The following is a 24,036-nucleotide window of genomic DNA, read 5'->3' as shown; positions in this document are numbered from 1 at the left end:
GTTCCTGGCTAACTTTCCCATGAGTTTTTAACCTCTCGCTGGGCTTATGTAACAGGAAACAGGCTGTCAGGAACAAATAGTGGCATATCAGGAGCACCCCTTAGTAGCAAATGATTTAGTTTGCTCTGCCTTTCAGTCTGTTAAACTAGACCGAGGAATGATCTCAACTTTTAAGTGTTTTGGTGCGACATTCCTAGATTAAGATAATACAGTTTCAATTTTGGAAGGGCAAAATATCTTACCAAGACCATGATTTAATCCAGATGATGGAGAAGATGAGCTTATTATAAGGGGAACTTTGCTGTGGTGTCATGTCCTGGGACTGTGGATTTAAGTACATCTTTGCTTTTTCTCCGACTCTCAAGGCTGGGGTGATGTGCAAACTTCAGGAGAGAGATGATATCGGGCGAATTGAACTGGTTCAGAAGCTGGCAAGAGAAAACTGTCAATTTTTGCAGACGGACAAAAAAGAACAAGAGAAGTCAGACAACGTAAGCCTTTTCCTCTTGGGGATGCAGATTTTAAGGGGTAGAAAATGTTTCTGCCTGATTGTATGTTTCAAGGAAAGAATATTTGATGTTAAATTCTTTAGGTTTGGGATTTTTTTTTTCCCCTTCATAGTTAAAAAAAAAAATGACAGCTACTGTAATTTTCTAAGCCAGTGGTTTATGACAGTGGGTTTATTTATAAGAGAACTCTTCACAGAAGTAAATCATGTAGAAATATAAGAACACATGGGAACAAAGATGAATACACGCCTATTTGATGGCTTTCAAGTTTGACTTGGGGAGTTTCACCCCATCAGATAGTTTGAGGAATGTGAGTTTTGAAAGAACATGTCAGTGCACTTTTATGTTTTAATATAAGGGATTAGATCTAGTTCCCAAACGAATGGATTGGAAGTCACAAGAAATAGGTAAGAGCAGAAGAGTGGATCCTAGATGTTCTCACCAAGTGGGAAAGTCAGAGGGAGGTTTTCCCAGTGTGTTGTGAACCTTTGTGTTCCAACAAGAGTTACATTGTCTCTGATACAGTTCAGCTGGAGGAAAGGGACACTCTGCTCAGTTCTCCTGAAAGCAGTTATTCAGATTGAGCCTTAGAGCTGAGGACGCTGCCGTCATGCTGGGGAGACAATGGGACCACTTTCTTCTGGTCTGCGTTGTTGTCGTCTGTTGACTTGTTGTTGTTGTGTGTACAGCTTCACTCTCAGCGCTGAACTGTCCAGGATTGCTCATGAAGGGGAACATTCCTCAGGGCTTATGAACATGTCTTTTTTGGCCTTTAAATTCTCCTTGGAATTTTATTCTCAACCCCTTCCAAGGCCTTTTCTGCTCCGAGGCCATCAATAGAAATGCCAGACTTTTACTGAGCAGGAGAGGAGGTGAGATGTTTGTAAATGGCAGGCTGTTTAGTTTAATAACATAACTCATCTCCAGCAGCCTAGCATCACGTCATTACCATTGGCGTCTCAAGGGCGAGAATAATCTGGCAGTTTCAAAGCCTCATGATAGCAGTTATTTCTGAGGTGAACTTAGAAACTTAAAGGTGGCTTTAAGTGCAAGTGAAGATCTCAGGAGCCTTCACTTCAACAGGTACTGTTGAGAAGTTCGCAGATGATACAGAAAGTTAAGGGTCATGTTTGAGATGTTAAAAACACCCTGAAGGTTGATCCTATCAAAGACGTACTCCTACCCTCTGCCACATCCTTAGAATATTTGAATATCCCAGTGTATCTTAAATTTCTCAAAACCATATCCCTTTTGGTTCCTTTGAATTAGAAGAGTAGTAGTTTTCACGGGCTGTATTTTATTGATTTCGTGGTGCGTGTCTCCCGCACATTGTAGTACCTCTGAAATCAGGATGCGTCTTAACAATTGATGATACAAAAACATGTCCTAGTTTAATTGGGAGCAGTTTTCCTTCCTAGTGATCCTAGAAATGGTTGACCTAGTTTACAGTGGATTGCATATTTGATTCAGTGGATCAGAGACAACCTGAGGGGAAGGCAAAATCTTGTGAAATCAAACCAATAGTAGATTACCTCATCACCAAGGTTAGAAGTCATCAGCCTTAGGCCACACACAGCTCTGTGCTTATTGAAAAGATACATGTGTTGCTTTTGGTTTATTAGTTTAATCCACAATATTATAGTTACAGCTAATGAGAATATAATACTCTCCACCTATATGGTAATAGAAAACTGAACAGGCTGCTGATAATTGTAAAGACTTTTTAATGTGAGATGGAAATTTAGTGGTGGAAGGTTTGCAACTCTGCTTGCGGTTTTGTACTTGCTGTTCTCTTTAAACCTTCGTTTTAAGATCGTAAAAAGGAACACTAAGGTCTTTTCCTTCTTGCGCAAAATGTTGCAAATGTCATCGTTTGGGTGTATCAACAGCTCTGAAGTGTGTGTGCTTCGGAGAGAAAAGATTCCATATAAACAAATAGTGGAATGATGGCCTTTTCTATGTAGACTTTTCCTACTGTAGCCCAAGGGCAGGAAAGTTGAGTATTAAGGATCTTTCTTCCTTGGTGATAAATATGAACTTGGCCACCCTGTGATCCCCCTTCTGCGGGCTGACATAGCTAAACTCATTAACTCTCAAGGCCAGCACCTAATGGAATGTTCCATACCAGATGCTTCCACTTTTTACAGTGATTTACTAGGAATAAAAACCCTCTGATAGATTATTTCACTCTTTTGTCTTAAGCACTTGATATAGCGATACCTTTGCTCACCCATTGAGCTTACAATGTCCATAAGATGGTTGCAGCATTTTCGTTTTTCCTGCCCTCGCTTTCTTTGCAAGAGCAGTCATCTGTTCTTGATCACAAAAGCTCAGTTACAACAAACAGAATATACAGAGGAAACTGCAGTTTACTTAATGTAAACCTCCTTCTGCCATTTCCTATTCTTGGTATAACAATAATAAGAATGACCAAACCTTAGAGTCACATGCTAAATTAGATTAGATTCATCTAGGTTATATTTCCTTTCTTGTGTGATTGCTTCATCTCCCTCATCCTACCATTCCTACCAGTGATAAAATTTGAGTTAGAATACAAGTTGCCTATTGAGTCATTCTTTTCACTAAACCTCATTGCTTCTCCAGGCCTAGAGTGTCACATCCCTTTGTATACGTATGTGCCAAAATAAGAGAGCTACTTTGAGGTTCTGCAGCACACAGATAGACCTGAATGGGATAGAAGAAAACTTTTGTTGCTGGTAGGTCTTGTTACAAACTGAAGGGGCTTCTAGTTTTCCGAGTTAGGATATCTAATATCTTCTTAAACTGGTAAATGCCATGTTTATAAATGGACGCAATTAGAGAAACACTTCACTCTGTGCTTTTGCCAAAGTGTTTCTGAAATTTAAAAAGTTAAGTGTGTAATTATCACAAGTTTCTCAGGAAGCACTTAGTTTTCCTATTTTGTATGAAGAAGCTGAAAGGCAGAATTAGCCAACACTCATTCCAAGTGTTGGAAATTATGTGAGAATTTTAAGAAGGAGGCAGATGAGTCCATTTCTTACAAATATTATGAGAGTGAGATTAACATCGGGTCATGAATTCTTTAAAGAAAGTGCCTCTTACATAGATATATTTTCTAGTCTTAATTCTGTGATTCTATCCATAGAGGAAGGGGTATGTGTTACTACATGGGGATTTTTGAGATTGACCTTGAAGGATGGCTGATGGCCATAGAAGGGTAGAGCAGGGAAGAGCATTAAAGGCAGAGGTTATCAGCAGGAAGATGCAGGAGTTGAGCCCTGGGCAATTCCTGGTAAATGAAGTGGGTGGAGTGGCCTGTAAGGGAGACTAGAATTCAGTTGTGAAAGGCCTGGCGGTCCGCTCTAAGGAGTTTGGACTTGCCTTTCTGGCAAAGTAAAGCCATCAAAGAAGGGAAGTGGCATAATCAGATGTGCCAGATCTCTCTGGCATTGGTTTAGAGGAAAGATTGAGCAGAAAAGAACCCTTAGAAAACTCTTGTGAGTCAGGTGAGCAATATAAGCCTCAACAGGGTGGCAGCTCTGGGAAATGAGAAGGCCACAGATGTTGAGTCATTTACATGATAAAATTGGCAGAATGGGACAACTGGCAATGGAGGGGATGTGTCTGCTAATGTGTATTAAGCGATTTTTGAATTTGTATTACGGTTTCTTGGTAGACATGAGAAAGTTCTGTTTATCACCGGATTGGCTGGTCACCTTTGCTTTGACCTGCAGTGTGTTTCAGGTGCCTGAGATATATTCTAAAGCACACAGTGTTTATCTCGTGAACACACTGTTCTGGCTAACAGTAGAGAGACTGCCTCTTCTGAGTCCCAGATACTTTCACAGTGCCTGGACCATGGAGATCTCTGGCAACATCAAAATGAATGGGATTATTTGGCCAAAGCTTTGGCCTTGGCTTCAGTGATGTGTGTGCCTCCTTTAGAACTAACTGTGATTTTAAGGATGCTCTCCTAACCCATTACTGTGCTGTAATTCTAGAACACTCTTGTTTGTCTATTCATTCGGTACACTTTTATTAAAGCTGATGTTGTAGAGGATCCAGATTAACTATGGTAATTCTTACCCTGAAAGAGTGTAGCCAAATTGTGGAGAAAAGCAAAGTCAGAAATCGCCACCATAGAAGGAGGCAGGGATAAGCCCCAGAGAGATGCACAGGTGTTAACACGCAGAATTTACACCTGGAGAAACAGGATTCTCTTTCATGGCAGAGGGGGAGTTTGATATGGGGAATTTAAAATAGGTTTTAAGAGTTCCCATCGTGGCTAAGTGGTTAATGAACCCAACTAGCATCTATGAGGACACGGGTTCAATCCCTGGCCTCGCTCAGTGGGTTAAGGATCCGACATTGTGTGAACTGTGGTATAGGTCGCAGACATGGCTCGGATCTGGCATTGCTGTGGCTCTGGTGCAGGCTGGCAGCAACAGTTCCGATTTGACCCCCAGCCTGGGAACCTCCATATGCCTCGGGTACAGACCCGAAGAGATAAAAATAAAAAATAAAGTAAGTTTTTAGGTTGGATTTAAACAACTCAAACTGAAGAATAACATTCCCAGTGGGAGGAAGGGCATTAGAATATGCACAAGATATGTTTTGGAAAATGAAACCATTCTGTGTCACCAGAGTGCCAAGGGTGGGGTCGAGGGAAAGGGTGCCAAGGAGGCAGGAGAAGGACGCGTTAGAAATGAGATGGGACCAGGCTGCGGAGGATTTGGGGGGCTGAGACGTTTCACTTCATCCTAGAAATATCAAAGAGCCATTGACTTATTCTGTCAGTTTTCATGAAAAAGGAGGATGAGGGGGGCCCTTGTGTGAGGTAAACGATGTTAGTGCAGTGTGAGGCAGCTCAGTGATTAAGCAGAGCCAGGCTAAGCAGGAGCTCCAGTCTGACTGCTCCTGGGTGGCACCTTGTCTCAGCATCATCACCCAGGAAGCTTGATAGGACAGGAAGGCAGAATGACAAGAATCAGATGGTCCTGAGAAAGAGGGGTGACCAGGGGGACGGCCCTGGAGGAAAGACAGAACTCCTGAGTATGGAAGGGATGCTGGGGGCGAAGAGAGAGAAGGAAAAAAGAAAAGCAAATGAGGAAGCACTAGCTTGAGTCCTAACTTAATTTTTTAAAGTGTGTAAACTGTTCCCATTTAGTCTCTGTGAAGTAGCAGGATTAAAATATCTATCTAGATGTGGGTGCTGTTTTCTGGGGTACCGGTGCACCGTGTACCCCAAAACCGAAACGCAGTGTTTCCCGAAAGGTAGTGTGTGCTCTGTAGTGTATTAACCTGTAGAGTAGAAATATCAGCCTCATCTGGACTTTCTCATTTCCTAACTGAGGAGCTCTTCAACTGGACTTCCTAATTTCCCAACAGCAGAAATGAAGGTCTATAAAATGGACGTGCAGGTCATGCTAAGCAGCGACGCTTTCCCTGGGGACCCTGTCTGCATCCCTCCCTCTCCCCACCCGCAGTTCTTCAGTTCCTTTGTTAAGCCTGGGGACCCGCCCTACTTCCTTCCCCTTTTCCAATTCACTCATGAAATATGGGCGGGAAGGGGCTTTTGCACATTCTGAAACTGAATCTTGGCATCATCTGCTGCCAGGGTAGGGTCCCTATCTCTCCACCTCAACCGGAATTTCCTTTTCCCCGTTTCCTGCAGCCTCATCCTGGAACCCTGCCTGCGTCAAAGGGTTCTATGGTCCTGCATTACTAGGGGAAGAAGTGGTTTAGAGTATTCTGGCTCCTGCCACTCCTATTTCACATACCGAATGCTGGGCTCTGCATTTTCCCAACTTCCATTTAGTCTGTTACTTTGAAAAAAAAAAAAAAAAAAAAAGCTTAATATAAAGTGAAAGCCGTCTTTTTACTGTCTATGAAGTACTAAACGGAAATGGCTTTATCATTCTGTGTTCAACCTTGCCTTATACACCTCAGCAAGTCAAAGAGCAATCATGGCATTATTTGAAGTTCGCCAGTAATTTAGGTGAACCAAGAAACTATTTAAAGACAAATAGAATGTTACAACATTATTGTTTTATATGGAAAGGCAAAATTCAGATGTAATAGGCAAGTCATGATATGTTAAGTTGCCCACTACTGAGAAATCCTGTGTAAAACCATGTTATTTTTTCTTAATTACAAAATCCTGACTTTGAGTTGGTTTGTACTAAAGTACTCACTTTTTTGGAGCAAGTAGCCTTCCTTGAGTGAGTTGTTTTAGTTCATTTTTCATCAGGATTAATATGGTCACAAAGTAACCACAAAAGTGGCAGGACAGCCAAGAAGTGTACAGCCTCCCTGGAGAAAAAAATCACACATGGAAAATAAAGTAACCATTCAAGACAGTATTTAATGAAAGTATTTAAATAATTTCACAGGCGTTCAGGGAGAGGGAAATACCTCCGGTAAACCTACTCACCATTGCAGCAATCCAAAAAGGAACTCTTCTCCTTTTTCAAAAGGAAGGTTTACAAGTTTGGTTCACTTTAAATTCTGCTTTTGATTTTTCTTTCCAGAAAAATGGCAGCCAGGAGTGGACATCAGTGATGTGCTCACGCTGTCTGGGGGAAGCCATCTGCCCATTAGCTAGATTTTTAGGTTCTCACAGGAATCTCGATTCAAGTCTCAACATTTTTTTTTTCAGATGTGGAAGTTACCCGGTCAGGGATCAAACCTGAGCCACAGCAGCACCCCAAGCTGCTGCAGTGACAATGCCAGATCCTTAACCCACTGCACCACAAGGGAACTCCTGAAATTTCGGTATTTTTAAAATACTAGTTTCAGTTTTTAACAGTTTTAACATTTTAAAGAGAGGAACTTATTATGATATTTGTTTATGTTTCTGAAAATCTTCAGGTTTATTTTATTTATTTATTTATTTATTTATTTTTTGTTGTTGTTTCTCTTTTGTCTTTCCAAGGCTGCACCCGAGGCATATGGAGGTTCCCAGGCTAGGGTCACATTGGAGCTGCAGCTGCCGGCCTACGTCACAGCCACAGCAACGCCAGATCCAAGTCGCGTCTGTGACCTACACCTGCAATGCCAGATTCTTAACCCACTGAGTGAGGCCGGGGATCGAACCCGCAACTTCATGGTTCGTAGTCAGATTTGTTTCCACTGCGCCACAATGGGAACTCCCAGGTTTATTTTTAAATGGCTCAATTAAGAAAATGGATACTGACTCAGTTAGTTTGATTTGTCAAACTTGTGTTCTCAATGGATCTTACATTCCCTGTGGTATAGATACTACCCCCCCAGGTTTTTTAAGTTGTTATTCTTAGAAAATTAAAATGCCCATATCATCTCACGTAGGTTTGAGAAATGATTGAGGTGTAATATTGAAAAATTGGTTGTTTTCCTTTGACTTTCATTCCTCTCTGTGGTATATCTCGCACCAGACCCCTGGCAACCTTATATTCTTTTTTTTCTCTACACCTATCATAGCCCGATCTGCATTAATATAACAATATTAATACCTCATAGATTGTTATCCAGTCTGATAACACTAGAAATCTTTAGTGGGTTGGTTTCATTTGAGTTTATAATGGATGCTTTAAGACAGAAAGGTAGAGAAAAAATGCACAGGCAGATGGACAGCCCCTCACAGAGAGAGGGACAGGACTTTATGACTATCATGTGCTCCTGAGGCTTGGGGACATAAAACATGAGGAGACATCAAGGAATATAGAGACATAGGTACCAGCATGCATGAGCCTTGCTTCCCCAGAGACTTCCCTGCTCCATCCCTGCCTTTGACTGGGCAAGAAATTCAATTTTTTATTTATTTTTTTATTTTTTTAAATTTTTTTTGTCTTTTTGTCTTTTTCTTTGTTGTTGTTGTTGTTGCTATTTCTTGGGCCGCTCCCGCGGCATATGGAGGTTCCCAGGCTAGGGGTTGAATCAGAGCTGTAGCCACTGGCCTATGCCAGAGCCACAGCAACGCGGGATCCGAGCCGCGTCTGCAACCTACACCACAGCTCACGGCAACGCCGGATCGTTAACCCACTGAGCAAGGGCAGGGACCGAACCCGCAACCTCATGGTTCCTAGTCGGATTCATTAACCACTGCACCACGACGGGAACTCCTGGGCAAGGAATTCAGAGGCTGGTTACCTGTGCACTGAGTTCCAGGGTGCAGTGGAAGCTTGTCACAGGCAGCTTACCTGGTCCAGGGGGACATGCCTGTGTCCCTGAGAAAGAGACAGAATCTGAAGACTCAGAAGAGCGACTGAGAGAGGTGAGGAAGGCAAGGCATTCCAGGCAGAGGGAAGAACCCGTGTGAGGACTTGAGAGAAGAGGCCACCTCAGAGAGCTCTGCAGACAGAACCCGGTGGCTGGAGTTGGGGGTGGGGGACAGTGCACTGGGGGAGGGGCACAGGGGCCAGAGGGTAGTACTGCAAGGCCTCCACACAGGCTTAGCCAAAGCGGGAGCTAAGAGCAGTATCCCATGCTCTTGTGAAGCATTTGAACAAGAGAGAGAAAGATGATTAGACTGGAATTTTGGCGATTCCTCTGCTGCCGTGTGGGAACGGGGTCTGCAGGTGGAGACTGGGTCACACTCACCCCTTGCAAAGCTTTCTGACTCTCCTTTCCTCACAGGTCCTCTCTTGATTTTATATAAAGCGATACCTGGCATAACCACTAATGCTTTGTTATGAAGACAGAATGTCCAGTTATGGTTCTTACTTGTTCGCTTTTCCCTAACATATGCCACAACATCATCATTTTTCTTTAAAAAGTTGACTTTAATCCAGCCCTACTTTTATAGAAATGAATTTTGAGCCTGCATGTAATGTGAATACTTCTGTTAATTAACACCCAGCAGGCATGCATGTTCACATTAAATGTACTTACTCTGCTCTATGACATTTGCTCTATACTGATTCAGCCAGAGTTTGGTGGTTTCTGAGTTGATTCACATACTTCAGTTGATAAAGATGAGGAAAAGAAATTTATAAAAGATTTGCATGTGGGATGCAAAGGACCTTATTTCTCTTTTTCAGTGGTAAGTGGGTGGAAAGGGAAAATTCCATCTGGCGTACAGCAGCCGTAAATGTTGTTTTAAGATAGCAAAAATAGATGCTTGCTGCAAATATCATAACAGAACATAGCAGACTGTGGGCAAATGTACAGTACATATTTTTCTAATAAATCATGTTAAATACCCATATTTTCCTTAAAACATGACCATGTTCTTGTCATTACATAAAAATTTGTCTCTAATTTTTAAAAAACCACCCACTCCCATTTCTGAAGCAGAAAAGACTTAATTGTTTGGGTCTGAAGAAGTCAGTGCCATCACACTTCGGTTTACCTGAAATAGGTTTTTGAAGGTTTTTATTCTTTTCCAATCTTCCCCTCCTAAATGGAAAGCAAAATGGAGAAATAAAATACAGCATGTATGCTCATTTATTGTACATTTGTACATAATTAATCGAACAAGGCTTGGCAATTTTAACAAAGCCTTGCAAATGTCCTTTGTTCTGGTGCCAGGAATGGCTGGGCATGATTGAGGTGAGCTGAGTCACAAGAAAGGATTAGGGGCTTCTCAGGATCCAAGAAGTACTGGGAGGGAGAGAACAATGGTGATAATAAGACAATTAAGATGGCAGGAAGTGGCTGGGGGGGTAGGGATTTCTAAGGAAGCTCATGAAAACTTAATGAGTCATGGAAGTGTATCTTAGTGACCTCCCAGGTGGGGGCAGGGTGGAAGGTATCCGGGTAAAATTTTGACCCTGTGCAGTCAAAGAGGAAGAGAATGGTTCTTCATACGGATCATTCGTTAAACCTTCCTTGATCTTGCCTTGGCGAAGATTAAGAGAGGTAAAACAAGCTTTATATTAATACTCTTGTGAAGAAAGAATTCTAATGATTCCCAAATGGTGCAATGCATAATAAAATCCCAAACTGAATTTTATGGTTGATGGATGCTATCATTTTCTCCATGCTCAGTGAATTCACCATTATTCCAAGTTGGGGGATTGTGATGTGTGTTATTTTTTGCAGTCAGTCTGAGTATCTTGGACTTTTCCTTGGAGAGTCAGAGGCAGTGGAAAGAACTTTTTAGGTATGACGTGTCTTGACTGGGTAAGAAAGAGTTTCACTCAAAAACTGGCACCTGCTAAATAGGATTATAAAGAGTATCCTCTAAAATAGGCAATAAGTACTTTACAATCCATTAATTCTGTCAGAAGTTCATTAATCACAAGAAGATGTGGACCATTGATAATATTCTTCTAGTAAAATGTATTATCTTTTAGCCTCTGTTGTCAGAAGCAAGAAATCATTCATTAAAATCGTCATTATCCGAAATCCTTCAGGTTTATTAGAGAAAGATATAATAAAAGCACAAACAGGCTTTTATCTGTTTGTGTTTCTGAAGTTAACGTTTTGTGGGGCTTTAAAGCGAGACTAGCCTGATTGAAATGACCTTTGCCACAGTAAGCATTTCTGTTGATCTGCTTCTCCCCTGTTTATTAGCAGCTCCCCATCAGAAAATTAACACAGCAAGTCCTGAAAGCAGGCCCCAACAATTCTGTCAGTGAAAAGTAAATGGGATCATTCAGTGCTTCTCATTAGACACTCATAGGGAAGCACACATTTAAAAATTATCTCCGTATTAACACAGTACTGAGATATAACTCTGAAATCATGGGAACCGAGAGGGTAATTGAAGCCAGAGGGATCAGACTGTCTCCTCTTGTAATTTGTATGACTAGAATTTTAAAAGATGTGAGTAGAACTACAGGATATAAAGTGGCAGAGACAGAACCATGCTGTCTTAGTGCTGATTTATACCTACAGGCTTGAGGTTAAGGGGCACACCAACCAGATGGAGAAGGGAGGCTTTTGAGCCTGGATGAGCTGGAATTCTAACTAACCCTTAATATCCAAGAGGAGAAACTTTGGAACAAAGCAGCCAGTTTTATTCTTCTTGACTTTTAAGGAATGACTCTTGAATGCCAGATGCTTGTGGACAGATACTTTTCATGACCGGTTGCACTGTTAAGTGTCATTTCCATGGTAATTGGGCCACCACATCTGACTTGCATCTTGGTTTTAAGTACATCCCACTTCTGTCCCAAGTCAGTAAGTCTCAAATTCCTGTCCTTCAGTATTACTCATAATCTTGGCATATGGAGAAGATCTGCATAGACCTGAGAAAAGTTCACCACACCCTGGAAAAATCCTTCTCAATAAAAGATCAGGGTGGCCCTAGGTATAGTCAACAACCGCAGCTGCTGTTTCCCTGGGCCTCACCCTCTTTGGTTTGCCATTTTTGCATCTTTGCTCCAGCTTCTGCTTTTATGCACCGAGACTGGCTATGCCAGAACCTTTGGGGAAGAGTCTAGTAAGAGTTTTGCTTGTCCCAGTTTAGCCCAAACCAAAGTTTTGAGACTTTTCACCCTGGATTAGAAAAGCTGGGAATGATGCCTTTTCCATCTCAGTGATCAGGAATGGCAGGCTGCAGACCTCCCAGTCTGAGGGACCACAGAAAGAAGAGAAGAGGTGGGTGGGACAGGCCTATGGAAGACCCAGGGGAATGAAAAGTGCGTGCCTTAGCTGGAGGTGGGAACCCACCGACTCTGGGGCATTCGAACACTGACCTAACTGTGCTGAGATGTCCAGACAAACACCAGCCTCCCTCATCAATCAGACACTTGGTTTCTCCACCATTAGTAGCTTATTTCAGACTCCCATGAGCTCTTAGAGGTGAATAGAAAGAATCCTACTAGGTAAAGATGGGAGACAGCCAGATAGCTGTTAAGCTTGCTGCTACCAGTAGTGGGCATTCAGCCATGGCACAAAATTGACTTTGTGAGCATCTAAATAATTTTTAACTGCAGTAGAACTTTCTCCTTTTCATATATAGAGCAACTTCTTAAAGGACTTGGCTAAGATGAATTTATCCTTGCTTATAGTCACTGAGAAAAACATTTGCTACGCAGTGAACCAGGCATCACACACAATGGGACAGAGACATAGGTGAGCACGATCTGATTTGAGCTCCCAGGCACCCACCGTTTATGAGGGGAAAGGATGAGAAAACAAAGACAGGAGAGTAAAGGAGGGTGCTACACAGACAGAAGAAAGGCAAGGGTTTACTTTGAAGAAGGTGTTTGTTTCTAGAAATTTGTTTCTTCACCTTCAGTGTTTGCTACATTAAACATCATCTCTTTTCCTTCCTGGGTTATGACCAGGTAAGAACACAAATCATACATGAAAGCTCATAAATCTTCAATCTAAAGAAAGTGACACATTGTTGGTGTTTACCATTCTCCCCCTCCCCATTTTCTAGCTCCAAGATATTTTTTATTATATTTTTATTTTTTATTTTTTGTCTTTTCTAGGGCTGCACCCTTGGCATATGGAGATTCCCAGGCTAGGGGTCTCATGGGAGCTGTAGCTGCTGGCCTACGCCATAGCTCACTGCAATACCGGATCCCCAACCCACTGAGCAAGGCCAGGGATCAAACCCACAACCTCATGGTTCCTAGTAAGATTCGTTAACCACTGAGCCACGACAGGAACGCCCTGAGATATTTTTTAACTTAGTATATTAGATAGTTCTTGACCTGTTTTACTGATTGAATTTGTTTTTGAGAACAAGCTTCATTCTTAAAGGTTTATAGGTGTTTACCACTAGAGAACAAGGCATCAAGCAACTTGCTAGAATTGATAGCACATTTCCATTACTTTCATGTTTAAAAAGGTTCCACTATGGAGTTCCCGTGGTGGCGCAGTGGTTAACAAATCCGACTAGGAACCATGAGGTTGCGGGTTCGATCCCTCCCCTTGCTCAGTGGGTTAAGGGTCTGGCGTTGCTGTGAGCTGTGGTGTAGGTCGCAGACGCGGCTCGGATCCCGAGTTGCTGTGGCTCTGGGGTAGGTCTGTGGCTACAGCTCCGATTGGACCCCTAGCCTGGGAACCTCCATATGCCAAGGGAGCGGCCCAAGAAATGGCAGAAAGACCAAAAAAAAAAAATAATAATAATCTTCTAAAAAGGTTCCACTAACTGTAAATACCTTTTTATAGAGAATTTAGAAATAATAGAAAGATACAAGCAAGAAAGGAAAAATTTAGTGAGAACTAACCATAGTTTCTCCTCGCCTTCCCACCTGTGTCACTGTATACATTGAGAGGCCATTCTTATGTTTCCATAACATGTTTCACTTAACTACTCTTCCCATTTAGGGGCAAATAGATTTTCAGAATTTTGCTGTTATAAATAATCTGAGATGCACGTCTCTATAAAGATCTTTACCTAAGGTTATGTCTCTTAAGGATGAATTTCTGGCTTTGTAGTTATTGCTCATTGGTATGAACTGTGTTAATTTCTTTTATGTTTCTTGCTCAGCTGCTTTTCATAGAGTTTGTTCCAGTTTTCAGATAATCAGCACTACATGAAAGTACTTGCTTTGTAATACCCTCCTCCTCATTGACTGTTATGATTCTTAGGAAGAGAAACCCAGTATTCTTGTCAGGTTGATGGGAGGGAAATTTACATTTCTATTCTAGTGAGGTTGAATCTTGCAATTTTTACTATTCCATCTATCTTCTGTAAATAACCTATTCATTTCCTTTGTCCATTTTTCCACTGGGATTTTTTTTCTCATTGATTCAAATAAGCTCTTTATATATCAAGGACATAAATCTTTGTCATACTTGTTATGTGTAGTTTTTTCAAACTTGTTTCTTATTTTTATACATATATGAGCAAAACTGTTGATTTATACCATTTGATTTTAAAAATCACTGTAGAAATTAGAAAGTCCTTCTCCATTCTGTGTCTAAATACTCAATTTTATTTTCTTCTATTTCTTACAGAGTTACACTTTTCACTCAGGTTTTTAGTATAGCTAGGATTTATTTTTGTAAGATTTTAATTTGTAAAAGTAAGATTTCTTGATTAGCTATCACAGGCCAATTTTTTCTTATTTTCAGATTTTTACTATTTTGTAATAGCCATACAAAAACCCATTTATTCTTGAGAAATTGAAATTCTGTTAACAAACTACCTCCAAATTAAATATATTGAATACAAATTTAGTGAGTCACATTAACTTTTTGAGCTTCAGTTTTCTCATCTAGAAAGGTAGGAGATTAGAGATCTGAGATTCTTTCTTGCTCTAAAATTCCTTCTTAAGTGGAAGGACAACACCCCCCCTCCCCCAAATTCAGCAGCATTCATACTTTTGAGTGTTGAACACTTTGGGGAAATTTTCACCATTTTAAAGTGGTTACCAATTGATTACTCAGGAGACTTGGAATAGCCATTTTTTACTCTGATTGACTATTCCTGTCAATGCCAAGAATCATTCTGTTCTTTTATGTTCTAAATATACTCCTGTGGCTAGAATTTCTAAAAAATTTACTTTTTGTGAAACGCTATTGGTATGAGACAGATGGTGATCTAGCATCCAGCCATGTCTCTGCTATCAGGGTGTTCAAGCCATATTTCAAATCATGTCATTAAATATTTGGAATTGTTTTTCTGAGTTCAGAATGTCCTGAGGAGGATGGAGATATAAAACTCCAAATACTGAGACACTGAAAAAGCCTCGGGATGTTAACCACCTTGAACTGCTAGAAATAAGAAGAAAGGGTCTAAGTTCATGAATGAACTACTAGCCACAGCCTGGCTTCAAACCACTGCTCTTAAAAAATGCAAATTTAGGGAGTTCCCGTTACGGTGCAGCGGAAAGGAATCCGACTAGGAACCATGAGGTTGGGGGTTTGATCCCTGGCCTTGCTCAGTGGGTTAAGGATCCGGCGTTGCCATGAGCTGTGGTATAGGTCGCAGACATGGCTCAGATCCGGCATTGCTGGGGCTCTGGTGTAGGCTGGCAGCTATAGGTCCGATTGGACCCCTAGCCTGGGAACCTCCATATGCTGAGGGTGCGGCCCCAAAAAAGCCAAAAAAAAAAAAAAAAGCAAATTTATATCTCTTTCCTCTCTGTCCCTAAGGAATATTTCCTCTCCAAGGGCAGTCACCATGTTGTATTTGAACTTTTATCCTCACTGTCTAGCATTAAGCTTTTAATCAACATTTGCAAACCTGAATGAAGTAGAGAATGCAATTGTGGGTGATTTGAAATGTCTTCCAAGTTCAAGTATTTGAACCAAACCTATGCAAGTCAGAAATTATACCAGCTCCAGGTTTCCAGTTCATTGGAGATTTAAAGTTTTCAGGTTTTGTACCAAAGGGAATTAACCTGGAAATAACAAGCCGAAACAATGTCAATTTGTAACTGTAGACAAGGCTTTGGGAGAAAACATACTTGGTAAAAAGTACACACAAACTTTCAGTGAGTCATAGTTTATGGAGCAAGAATCTTACCTGGGCAGGTTTGTGTATAAGGATTTCAATCCTCACTGCCACCCCAAGTGCACACTAATGTTCAGGAAAATAGAAGATTTGTTTTGTTTTGTTTTGGTCTGTATTATTACTTATGTTCTTCCATTTCTTTTCAATCTACTCTTCTCTTCCCCCCCACCAATCCTTCACTATAGAAAAAGGGGGAAAAACACCTACTCCTATGCAACTAAATTTATCTTTGTCTTATTTTAACCTTCTCTCCTCCTTTTTAACCTAATTTTTTTTTGTCTCTCAATTAGTTTTAGCAATATTTCATTGCACTTAAAATTTTCTTTAACCTGTTTTATTACCAACTTTCCATGGCTATGCAATAAACCAAGACTGATACAGTCTTACCTTACTCCCAATCTTGCTTCAAACTGAAATAAAGTTTCTGAGATGGTTACTGCAGAGACAAAACCAAGGTGTGCCTCTCTAAAAACACCAAGGAATGTGCAAAACATGAAAAAACAAGAGTGTTTACTTAAGATGCTTTGTATCTCCTTGCTCCCACGCCATGTGATCTAGCAGTTGCTATGGTAACTAGGAATTTTTCATTCCATAACTTGCATAAGGACTGAGGCTGCCCTTTTTATTAGCGCTTTGCCCTCTCTTAGGTTACATATGCACTCACATGCCTGTACACACACCACGTACACGTGCATATCCACAGGCATACACATGTAAACACATTTACACACAAAAGAGATTTGGAAAGAGTTATAATAGAGTTCCTTGACCTGAAGCCTTCCCATTTTCTGTGTTACTTTACACTTTATTTACTTTTATTAAAAATTTCTTCAAAAACACACACACAAAAAAAAAAAACAAAGGAGTTCCCGTCGTGGCGCAGTGGTTAACGAATCCGATTAAGAACCATGAGGTTGCAGGTTCAATCCCTGCCCTTGCTCAGTGGGTTAACGATCCGGCGTTGCCGTGAGCTGTGGTGTAGGTCGCAGACGTGGCTCGGATCCTGTGTTGCTGTGGCTCTGGTGTAGGCTGGTGGCTACAGCTCCAATTCAACCCCTAGCATGGGAACGTCCACATGCTGCGGGAGCGGCCCAAAGAAATAGCAAAAAGACAAAAAAAAAACAAAAACAATAACAAACACTAATAATCATGAAACATTTCTCAAACACTCACGAAATGAACATAAAAAAAAAATTTCTTCAGCTATATTGAGGTATGATTGACAAAAATTGTATATATTTAAAGGGTACAACATGATGTTTTGATATATATATTTACTGTAAAATGATTACTGTAATCCAGGTAATTAACATATCCCTACCTCACGTGACTATGTTAGATTTTCTGTGTGTGTGGTGAGAACACTCAGTCTGCTCTCTTAGCAAATTTCATGTATCTGATACTTTTTATTTTTTTAATTATTTTTTGTTTATTTATTTATTTTATTTTTTGGTCTTTTTTTAGGGCCGCACCTGTGGCATATGGAGATTTCCCAGGCTAGGGGTTTAATTGGAGCTGTAGCTGCCGGCCTATGCCAGAGCCATGGGCAATGCCAGATCTGAGCTGCAGCTGAGACCTACGCCACAGCTCACGGCAACACCGGATCCTTAACCCACTAAGCGAGGCCAGGGATCGAACCTGCAACCTCATGGTTCCTAGTCAGATTCGTTCCTGCTCTGCCACGACTGGAACTCCAATGTATCTAATACTTTTTAAATTTCGGGAATTCTTCTACTGGATCTCTTCAGAGTTAACAAATAGCTTTTTCAAGTAATTTCAGTTTGTAAATTGGATCTCTGCTTAATCAAGAGGCATTTCCAAATACAAATGAGTTTTCTGTAAGAGGGATTTGGGAGGAGAAGCCAAAGCCATAGGAAGCAGTCAGGGCTGGCTATCAAGTGATACTCTAAAAATCCATACTGTCCTCTTGGTACTCAGATTTTAAAGGGTTCTGTAAAACTACTGCTGTGAATTATTCAAACCCCGGGTGACAAGTATATCTGTAACTATGTAGAAATTTTGTCTGATTCATAACTTACTGTAGGTTTTTCACCTCATCTTTGTGCTGCTGGGGAAAGTGTCAGTATTGATATTTTCCCTTTTGAGTAACTTTGCATATATTTCTCTTTCTCTCTCTTCTCTTTCTTTCTCTCTCTCTCTCTCTCTCTCTCTCTCTCTCTCACACACACACACACACACTTGAGAATTCTTGGGAACTAGAAGGAATTTCTAAAATTTATATTTGTCATTTCTGTAAAATTTCCTAGGAAGCAAGATTTCAGATTTTTTTGGTTGTTTGAAAACTCAAGCAGCATATGTATTGTATTTTGAGGCCCATCGAGATTACCATTAATGAGAAGTGGAAGTAAGTGCTATTCTCAGGACGCAGTCATCTCAGTTTTTTTTGCAAAGTAGCAGAATCTGTCGTGAACATGCCATGCACACCAGCTGCATGGATGCTTTGGACTGATGGAATTCACACATGCAAAGTATTGAAAGACAAAATTTTTCTCCAGTGACCCCAGTCATGTTAGGAAATGCTTAACAACTGACTTTAGGATTTGAAGGCATCCTCCCTTCTTCTGAACTACCTTCTAATAGGCCTCTGTGGATCATATATATGCACAAGGCAGTGCCCTCAGTTGCTCTTCCACCTGGGCTTCTTGACTCCAGAGAAGCCAAGGGGTAAGTCGTAGTGACTTCCCAGCCCAGTTGAGCCTTTCCATATTCCCGTGGGCCCACTCATCAGGGTGAGTGTCAATAACCCATGGGTCTTAGCAGAATGAAATAAACCACTGCTGGGACTGTGGAGTGGCAGGAGCGATGGAGTACAGCAGCCTCACTCTGTGACTGTGACTGATGTCACCCCTCGCTTGCTGCTGCTGGCGCTCTGTCCTGTTAATACGGTAGGCTTGCTGATGCAAAGGGACATCGCCTGCTCCCTTACATATAATCAGACATTAACTAGCTCTTGGAATTTCTCCTTTCTACCCCTGCCTGCTCTCTGGCCTCAGTATGGCTCTGTGGACTATGTGGGCTGAACCTGCTCTTCCTTGGCTTTGCTTACCTCTCCATCCTTGATCTGGGCCATTCCAATGTCTAGTGTCTGTCTCTTCATCCGTCATTCCCAGGTCATTCATTCATGTAACAGCCTCTGTTCTCATGCAGCAGATATCAGAGTGGAACTTGTCCTGCCATTTCTCCTTTCTCTTCTCCCCTCCATCCCCAGCCACGAATCTGGCTACCAACCAAGAGCTTTTATACCAGAACTAGAGGATTTACTGGGAAGGATTTAGTAAAACTTAAGCTTTATGATAAAAAAAAATGATAATGCCTGTGTGATTTAATAACACTCAAAGGTGACATGGGCAGGGTCAAGTACGAAGCACATTGTAGGATCTGAACTGTAGTAAACTGATGTAGGTATCAGACCAGAAAGAGTGTTGGGACAGTAAACATGCAGGAATTCAATTTAAGTCAGGTAGGGGGCTGCCACCATAATCTCCTCTAAAGCTGTTAGATTTTTTAGTTGTCTTCCTAACAGCAAGGCAATGGACTCTATGACCTGTATGGTGACATCTAAACTAGTGATAAATGGGCAGAAGCTTCTCTGGAAACTGAAAGGTCAGGTTTGCTGGATCATCTGCATTTGCATCTCCTCCTCCATGCTCACCTCTGCCCTCTGTGTGGTAGCAGGCACACCTAGGGACTGTGTCTCTTGCCTTCCACTTGCGAGTGGGACTTGGCCAGTGGCGCTGTCGCAGGAGATCAGAGTGCGGGATGAGAGGGAAGTCAGGACATTTCCTCCTCCCTTGTTCCACTCTCTGCTGCACTTCCTGCAGTGAATGCACCCTGCTGGGACGGCATCGCCTCTTCTGAGCCTCTCATTTACTTCGCCAGCTCCCAGCGGGGTCCAGTTCTCACTCTTACTTCCTCTTGCTCGTCCAAGCCCAGGAGTGGTTAATACTTCCCACTTTGCTAGTCCCTGGTTTTCTCACCACTTGAGGGTTAATTTCCTCAGACCTACCCCTGCTTCTATAAATAGTCCCTTCATTATACACTTTCAGAACCTAGTTAGTGTGCCTGTCTTTTCTGCCCGTGTCTAGTATAACCCATCAAGCTAATACTGCACATGGAAATAGACGTGTGATGGAAAGACGACGACTGTGTGTTTCAGGATATTACAGTCTGTCCCTGTCTCCTCCTCTCCGTTGTGCAATAGGTTTACTAGCTCAGGTTGGCCTCAGGATCAAATTCCCAGCCTTGCACTCATTTTAGGGTTCTTAGAAAACTTGTTGGACATGATAATCATTATTAGAGCCAATAAGACTTAATAAATGTAGTTCTTTTTCTAGCAGCTAGAATTTCCTATCCAGTCTTGTGTATTGGTTTTCTCTGGGAGTTTGGTCATGTTCCATAACAATTTTGTATTTGCTGTCACACTGTGGAAGTCAGCCTTCGCCTAGATCTTGTAAGTTTGTGGATGATGAATTCTACTAAGCCTATTTAGGCTTGAATTTGAGTTGTTAATCATAATGTGTATAAGATTTTTCAGAAGAACTAATTATCATTATTCAGGCATTCTTTCTGCCAGGATGTGTTTGTCAGGCTAGAGCTTTGCAATCTAGTAAATCTAAATCACCAGCTCACCTTGACACACATCTGTTTATTTAATCTTTCCCTTAGTTGGCTCTCTTAATCAGTTCTATCTTGCCGGCAATATCCTTTTGACCTTTTTTTTTTTTTTTTTTTAAGAGATCTGTTTGCTTTTTTTTCCCCCCATGAGAAAAGAGAATCATGAAATACATTGTCAGCAAATTCTGTGAAGGTTGTTCTCAGACAGAATTGTTTTTGGCCAGAGGAGATCTTTTTTTCAGATAAGTGTTCCAGTTCTGCTGTACCCATATTAACTGTACAAGGATAGATGCGGGCATGGGTGGTTTGGTTTGCTAAGCTGTGTGTGAATTTCTGTAGTACAAGAGGAGGAGAGATCTCTATCCATGAAATCACACTTTCCTATTTAGGAGAGTCAGCACCATGTTGGGCTTCTGTGAGAAAAGTGGAATCAAGACAACTGAATTTTTTTAAAAATTACAGTTGATTTCACTGTTCTGTCAATTTCTTGCTGTACAGCAAAGAGACTCGGGCATACAAAATGTACAGGCTTTTTTTTTTTTTTTTTAAATATTCTTTTCCATCATGGTACACTCCAGGAGATTGGATATCATTCCCTGTGCTGTACAGCAGGACCCCATTGCCAGTCCACTCTAAAGGTAATAGTTTGCATCTGTTAACCCCAAACTCCCCGTCCATCCCATTCCCTCCCTCCTCCCCCTACAACTGAATTTTGTGGGATCTGAGGACTGGACAAAATGCCAAGGTCATCTTCTTGTCCAGCCTCACTCACTGAAGAACCATCTTCATGTGTCCATAATATTGTTGACTGGCTCTGCTCCAGCTTGAGAGAGAGCTTGTTCTGCCTCTGCCATCAGTACTCCCTCAAACTGAGCCTCAATCTGCTTTCCTGATCTAGCCACCCATTAAGGGAAGGTCACCTTTCTAGAACATCCTGGGTAATTCTATGGGTCTCTGTCCCACAAGGCTGGGTAACTCAGAGAATGAAAATTTCCTACTGTGATTTCATTCTCTTGATCTTTTTTTTTCCCCTAGCCATTGCAGCTGCCTGTGTACCTCACAGGGCATGTGTCCCAGCCCCCTTGTAGCTGCTTGGTACAGAGTCCCATGTGCCTCCATCAGCAAACTCCTGTGTCCACAGGCTCATCACAGCCCAGTTTTGTTTTGTTGGCAGTAAAATTAACCATTTTAAAGTGTACCGTTCCATGTCTGCCCAGTGCTTGGGCCCTTCAGGTTTGATCTCTGGCCTCACTGAGTGGGTTAAGGATCTGGCATTGCCGTGAGCTGTGGTGTAGGTTGCAGATGCGGCTCAGATCCCGCGTTGCTGTGGCTCTGGCGTGGGCTGACAGCTACAGCTCCGATTCGACCCCAGCCTGGAAACCTCTGTATGCTGTAGGTACAGCCCTAAAATGACAAAATATAATTAATTTTAAAAGAAATAATGGTAATCCACCCACCCAGTCATTCTCTTGCTTGCTTATAACTGGCAAGTTCAATAAATTGTTATCAAGTCAACATCAAGTCCCAGGCCCCAAGCTGTGTGTTGGGAAGAGAAATAGAAGTCACAGTCCCCGTCCCAAGACATGATTTAGTGGAGAATGCAGAGGGGGCAGATAGTCAGAGGTCACGTGATCAGTGTTCTCTGGGCATCTCATGCAGAGAGGCAGGGTTTCTGACAGGAGATTTGTCAAAGGAGATTCCTTAGATGTCATGATAAATATGAGTTTCATCATATGGAATGATTTGTACCTTTTGGGGTTGCTAGGTGCCTATAAGATCTACAACTCTGGACTCTGCATGGAAAAGTGTGCCTACATGTAAAATTTTTATCTACTTTCAGAGGGCTCTCAGAGTCCCGAAAGCCCATCCATGAACCCCTAGTTAAGCACTCTTGTAAGATTTGATGCTCACAGAGCAGTAGGGATGCACTGCCGGGGAGAATACCAGTGGCTGCTTTATGTGAGGACTGAGGAGAGGAAGGAAGACGGTCCATTATCAGAGATAATGAAAATCAGGCAAGTAGTTGTGACAAGTCCAGCAGACCTGAGAAATCCCTTAGCAGTCATTTTTTCTTGCTCATCCTGGTGATAAGTGAAAATATAAATGTGGTCAGAAACTTGGTTCTGAGCAGCCTTAGACCTGCTAAACGGTGAACATCAGTTCTTCACCTTGCTTAAAAAAAAAAAAATCAATATTTTTATTACTCTGTGGCATTTTCATCAGAAAAACAAATGTCTGTCATGTGAATAAATGAGAACGGAATAATTTGATTTAGCAGTGTAAAAGCTGATCTTGGTCATGGAAGTTAGTCTAGAATAAGTCAAAGGTATGGGTTTTATTTTTCATTCAGAATGTGCAGGCAGGAGAGCAGGGTAGCCATAAAAAGAAATCAGAGGTAGTCAGAAAAGGGCAGGGAGAACTGGAAAACCCTCCTCTGTCGTCATCTGTCTCATGGACTCTGTTCAAAAGGTCCTGTGAGTCTGGGATCAAACAGCTTTCGCTCTAGGCACGCATCCGCCCCCACTGCAGCTGACACCTGTTTAGTTTTGTACTTCCTCTCCTGCCCCACCTCCAGGCTCATCCCAGACTGCAACCTGTAAGCAGAGCTCTGAGGACTCCTTCTGGCCCCGTCCTTGCCATTTCTTGCTCTTCCCACATCCCTTCAAGAAAGTGGGGAAAGACCTGGTTTCTGCAGATCTGAAAGCTAAAGTATGGGTCAGGGAGAGGGGACATTTCTCAGGGAGACTGTACCAGTCAGGGCTGAGCACCACGGGCCAGGACATGGCGGGGCGGGGCTTCCAGGGATACACCCCACTCCCCACTCCTCCTTCCTCTTCAGTGATGCACCTATGGAAGGCCCTTCTCTCCTCAGGTCTGTGCCACTTGCTCCGGCATTCTTTCTCCTCCCTCACCCATCTTCTAAGCCCCGTTCCCTGCAATTACTTGCAGGAACATTCCTGCATTTTATCCTTCACTCCAACAGCCAGCATCTCCACACAGTTCCATGCCAGTGGTCACTGTCCTCTAGCCAGAGACCCCCAGGACACACCTACAGTTGAAAAAGTTGGGTTTGTTGCTTTGTGGGGTGATGGGACCTCACACTGGGGAGCTGTGGGTGTTACCAGAAGGTGTTAGAAGAAAGGACGTACAGGACTTGGGTTTGTGTTTGGTGATTTGGGATGGATTTAAAATCGCAGAGCTTTGCTCTAAGTTAGGAAACTGGGTGACTCTGTGATGATATCTTAAACCTCACCTATTGCAAGACAACGAAGCTAAAGCTGTCACTGGGAAAGTAGCAGCAATCCCTCATTAGGTGGGCTTTCTGGTCTTCTCTGCCGTGACCAGTATTTATGCTTTGTCTGTATTCAGATATGATTTCCAAGTGGCTCTGTGTTTGTCTTGTCCCGCCACAGTCACAGAGTGGCCTTATCTGATATTGATTTTTCGAAGAATCCTTAACATTCAAGAGGAGGGCATTAGCCCGGCCTGAATGCCAGGCCGGCTCCTGGGAGTCAGGGGCTGCTTCTCTCTTGCTCTGTCTTCTCTGCTCTGAGCTGTTCCATTTGA

At 42.1% G+C, this 24,036-nt stretch overlaps 1 protein-coding gene across 30 annotated transcripts in view; it reads left to right on the top strand.

Annotated features, from left to right (window-relative positions):
- Positions 1-24,036, top strand: part of RAPGEF5 (Rap guanine nucleotide exchange factor 5) — a 434,425-nt gene that overhangs the window by 328,782 nt on the left and 81,607 nt on the right. For 23 of the 30 annotated variants that reach the window (XR_014816835.1, XR_014816834.1, XR_014816833.1 and 20 more), the window contains one exon: positions 366-491. The exons of 4 other annotated variants lie outside the window; for them this stretch is intronic. Coding sequence is in view for 17 of the 26 variants with exons in the window: in XM_084978468.1 (XP_084834594.1) it covers positions 366-491 (126 nt within the window). In the remaining 9 variants the exon portion in view is untranslated. Of the gene's footprint in view, positions 1-112; positions 492-24,036 lie in introns of those variants that run through there. 3 more of the 30 variants (XM_021063442.2, XM_084978476.1, XM_084978475.1) reach the window with 1 other exon arrangement.

The sequence above is a fragment of the Sus scrofa genome, chromosome 9 (genome assembly GCF_054392235.1).
Source record: "Sus scrofa isolate SSC_HxYL_T2T_F1_AM1 chromosome 9, Sscrofa_HxYL_maternal_Yorkshire_Landrace_v2.0, whole genome shotgun sequence".
NCBI classification, from domain to species: domain Eukaryota; kingdom Metazoa; phylum Chordata; class Mammalia; order Artiodactyla; family Suidae; genus Sus; species Sus scrofa.
This window is presented reverse-complemented; position numbering and strand designations above follow the sequence as displayed.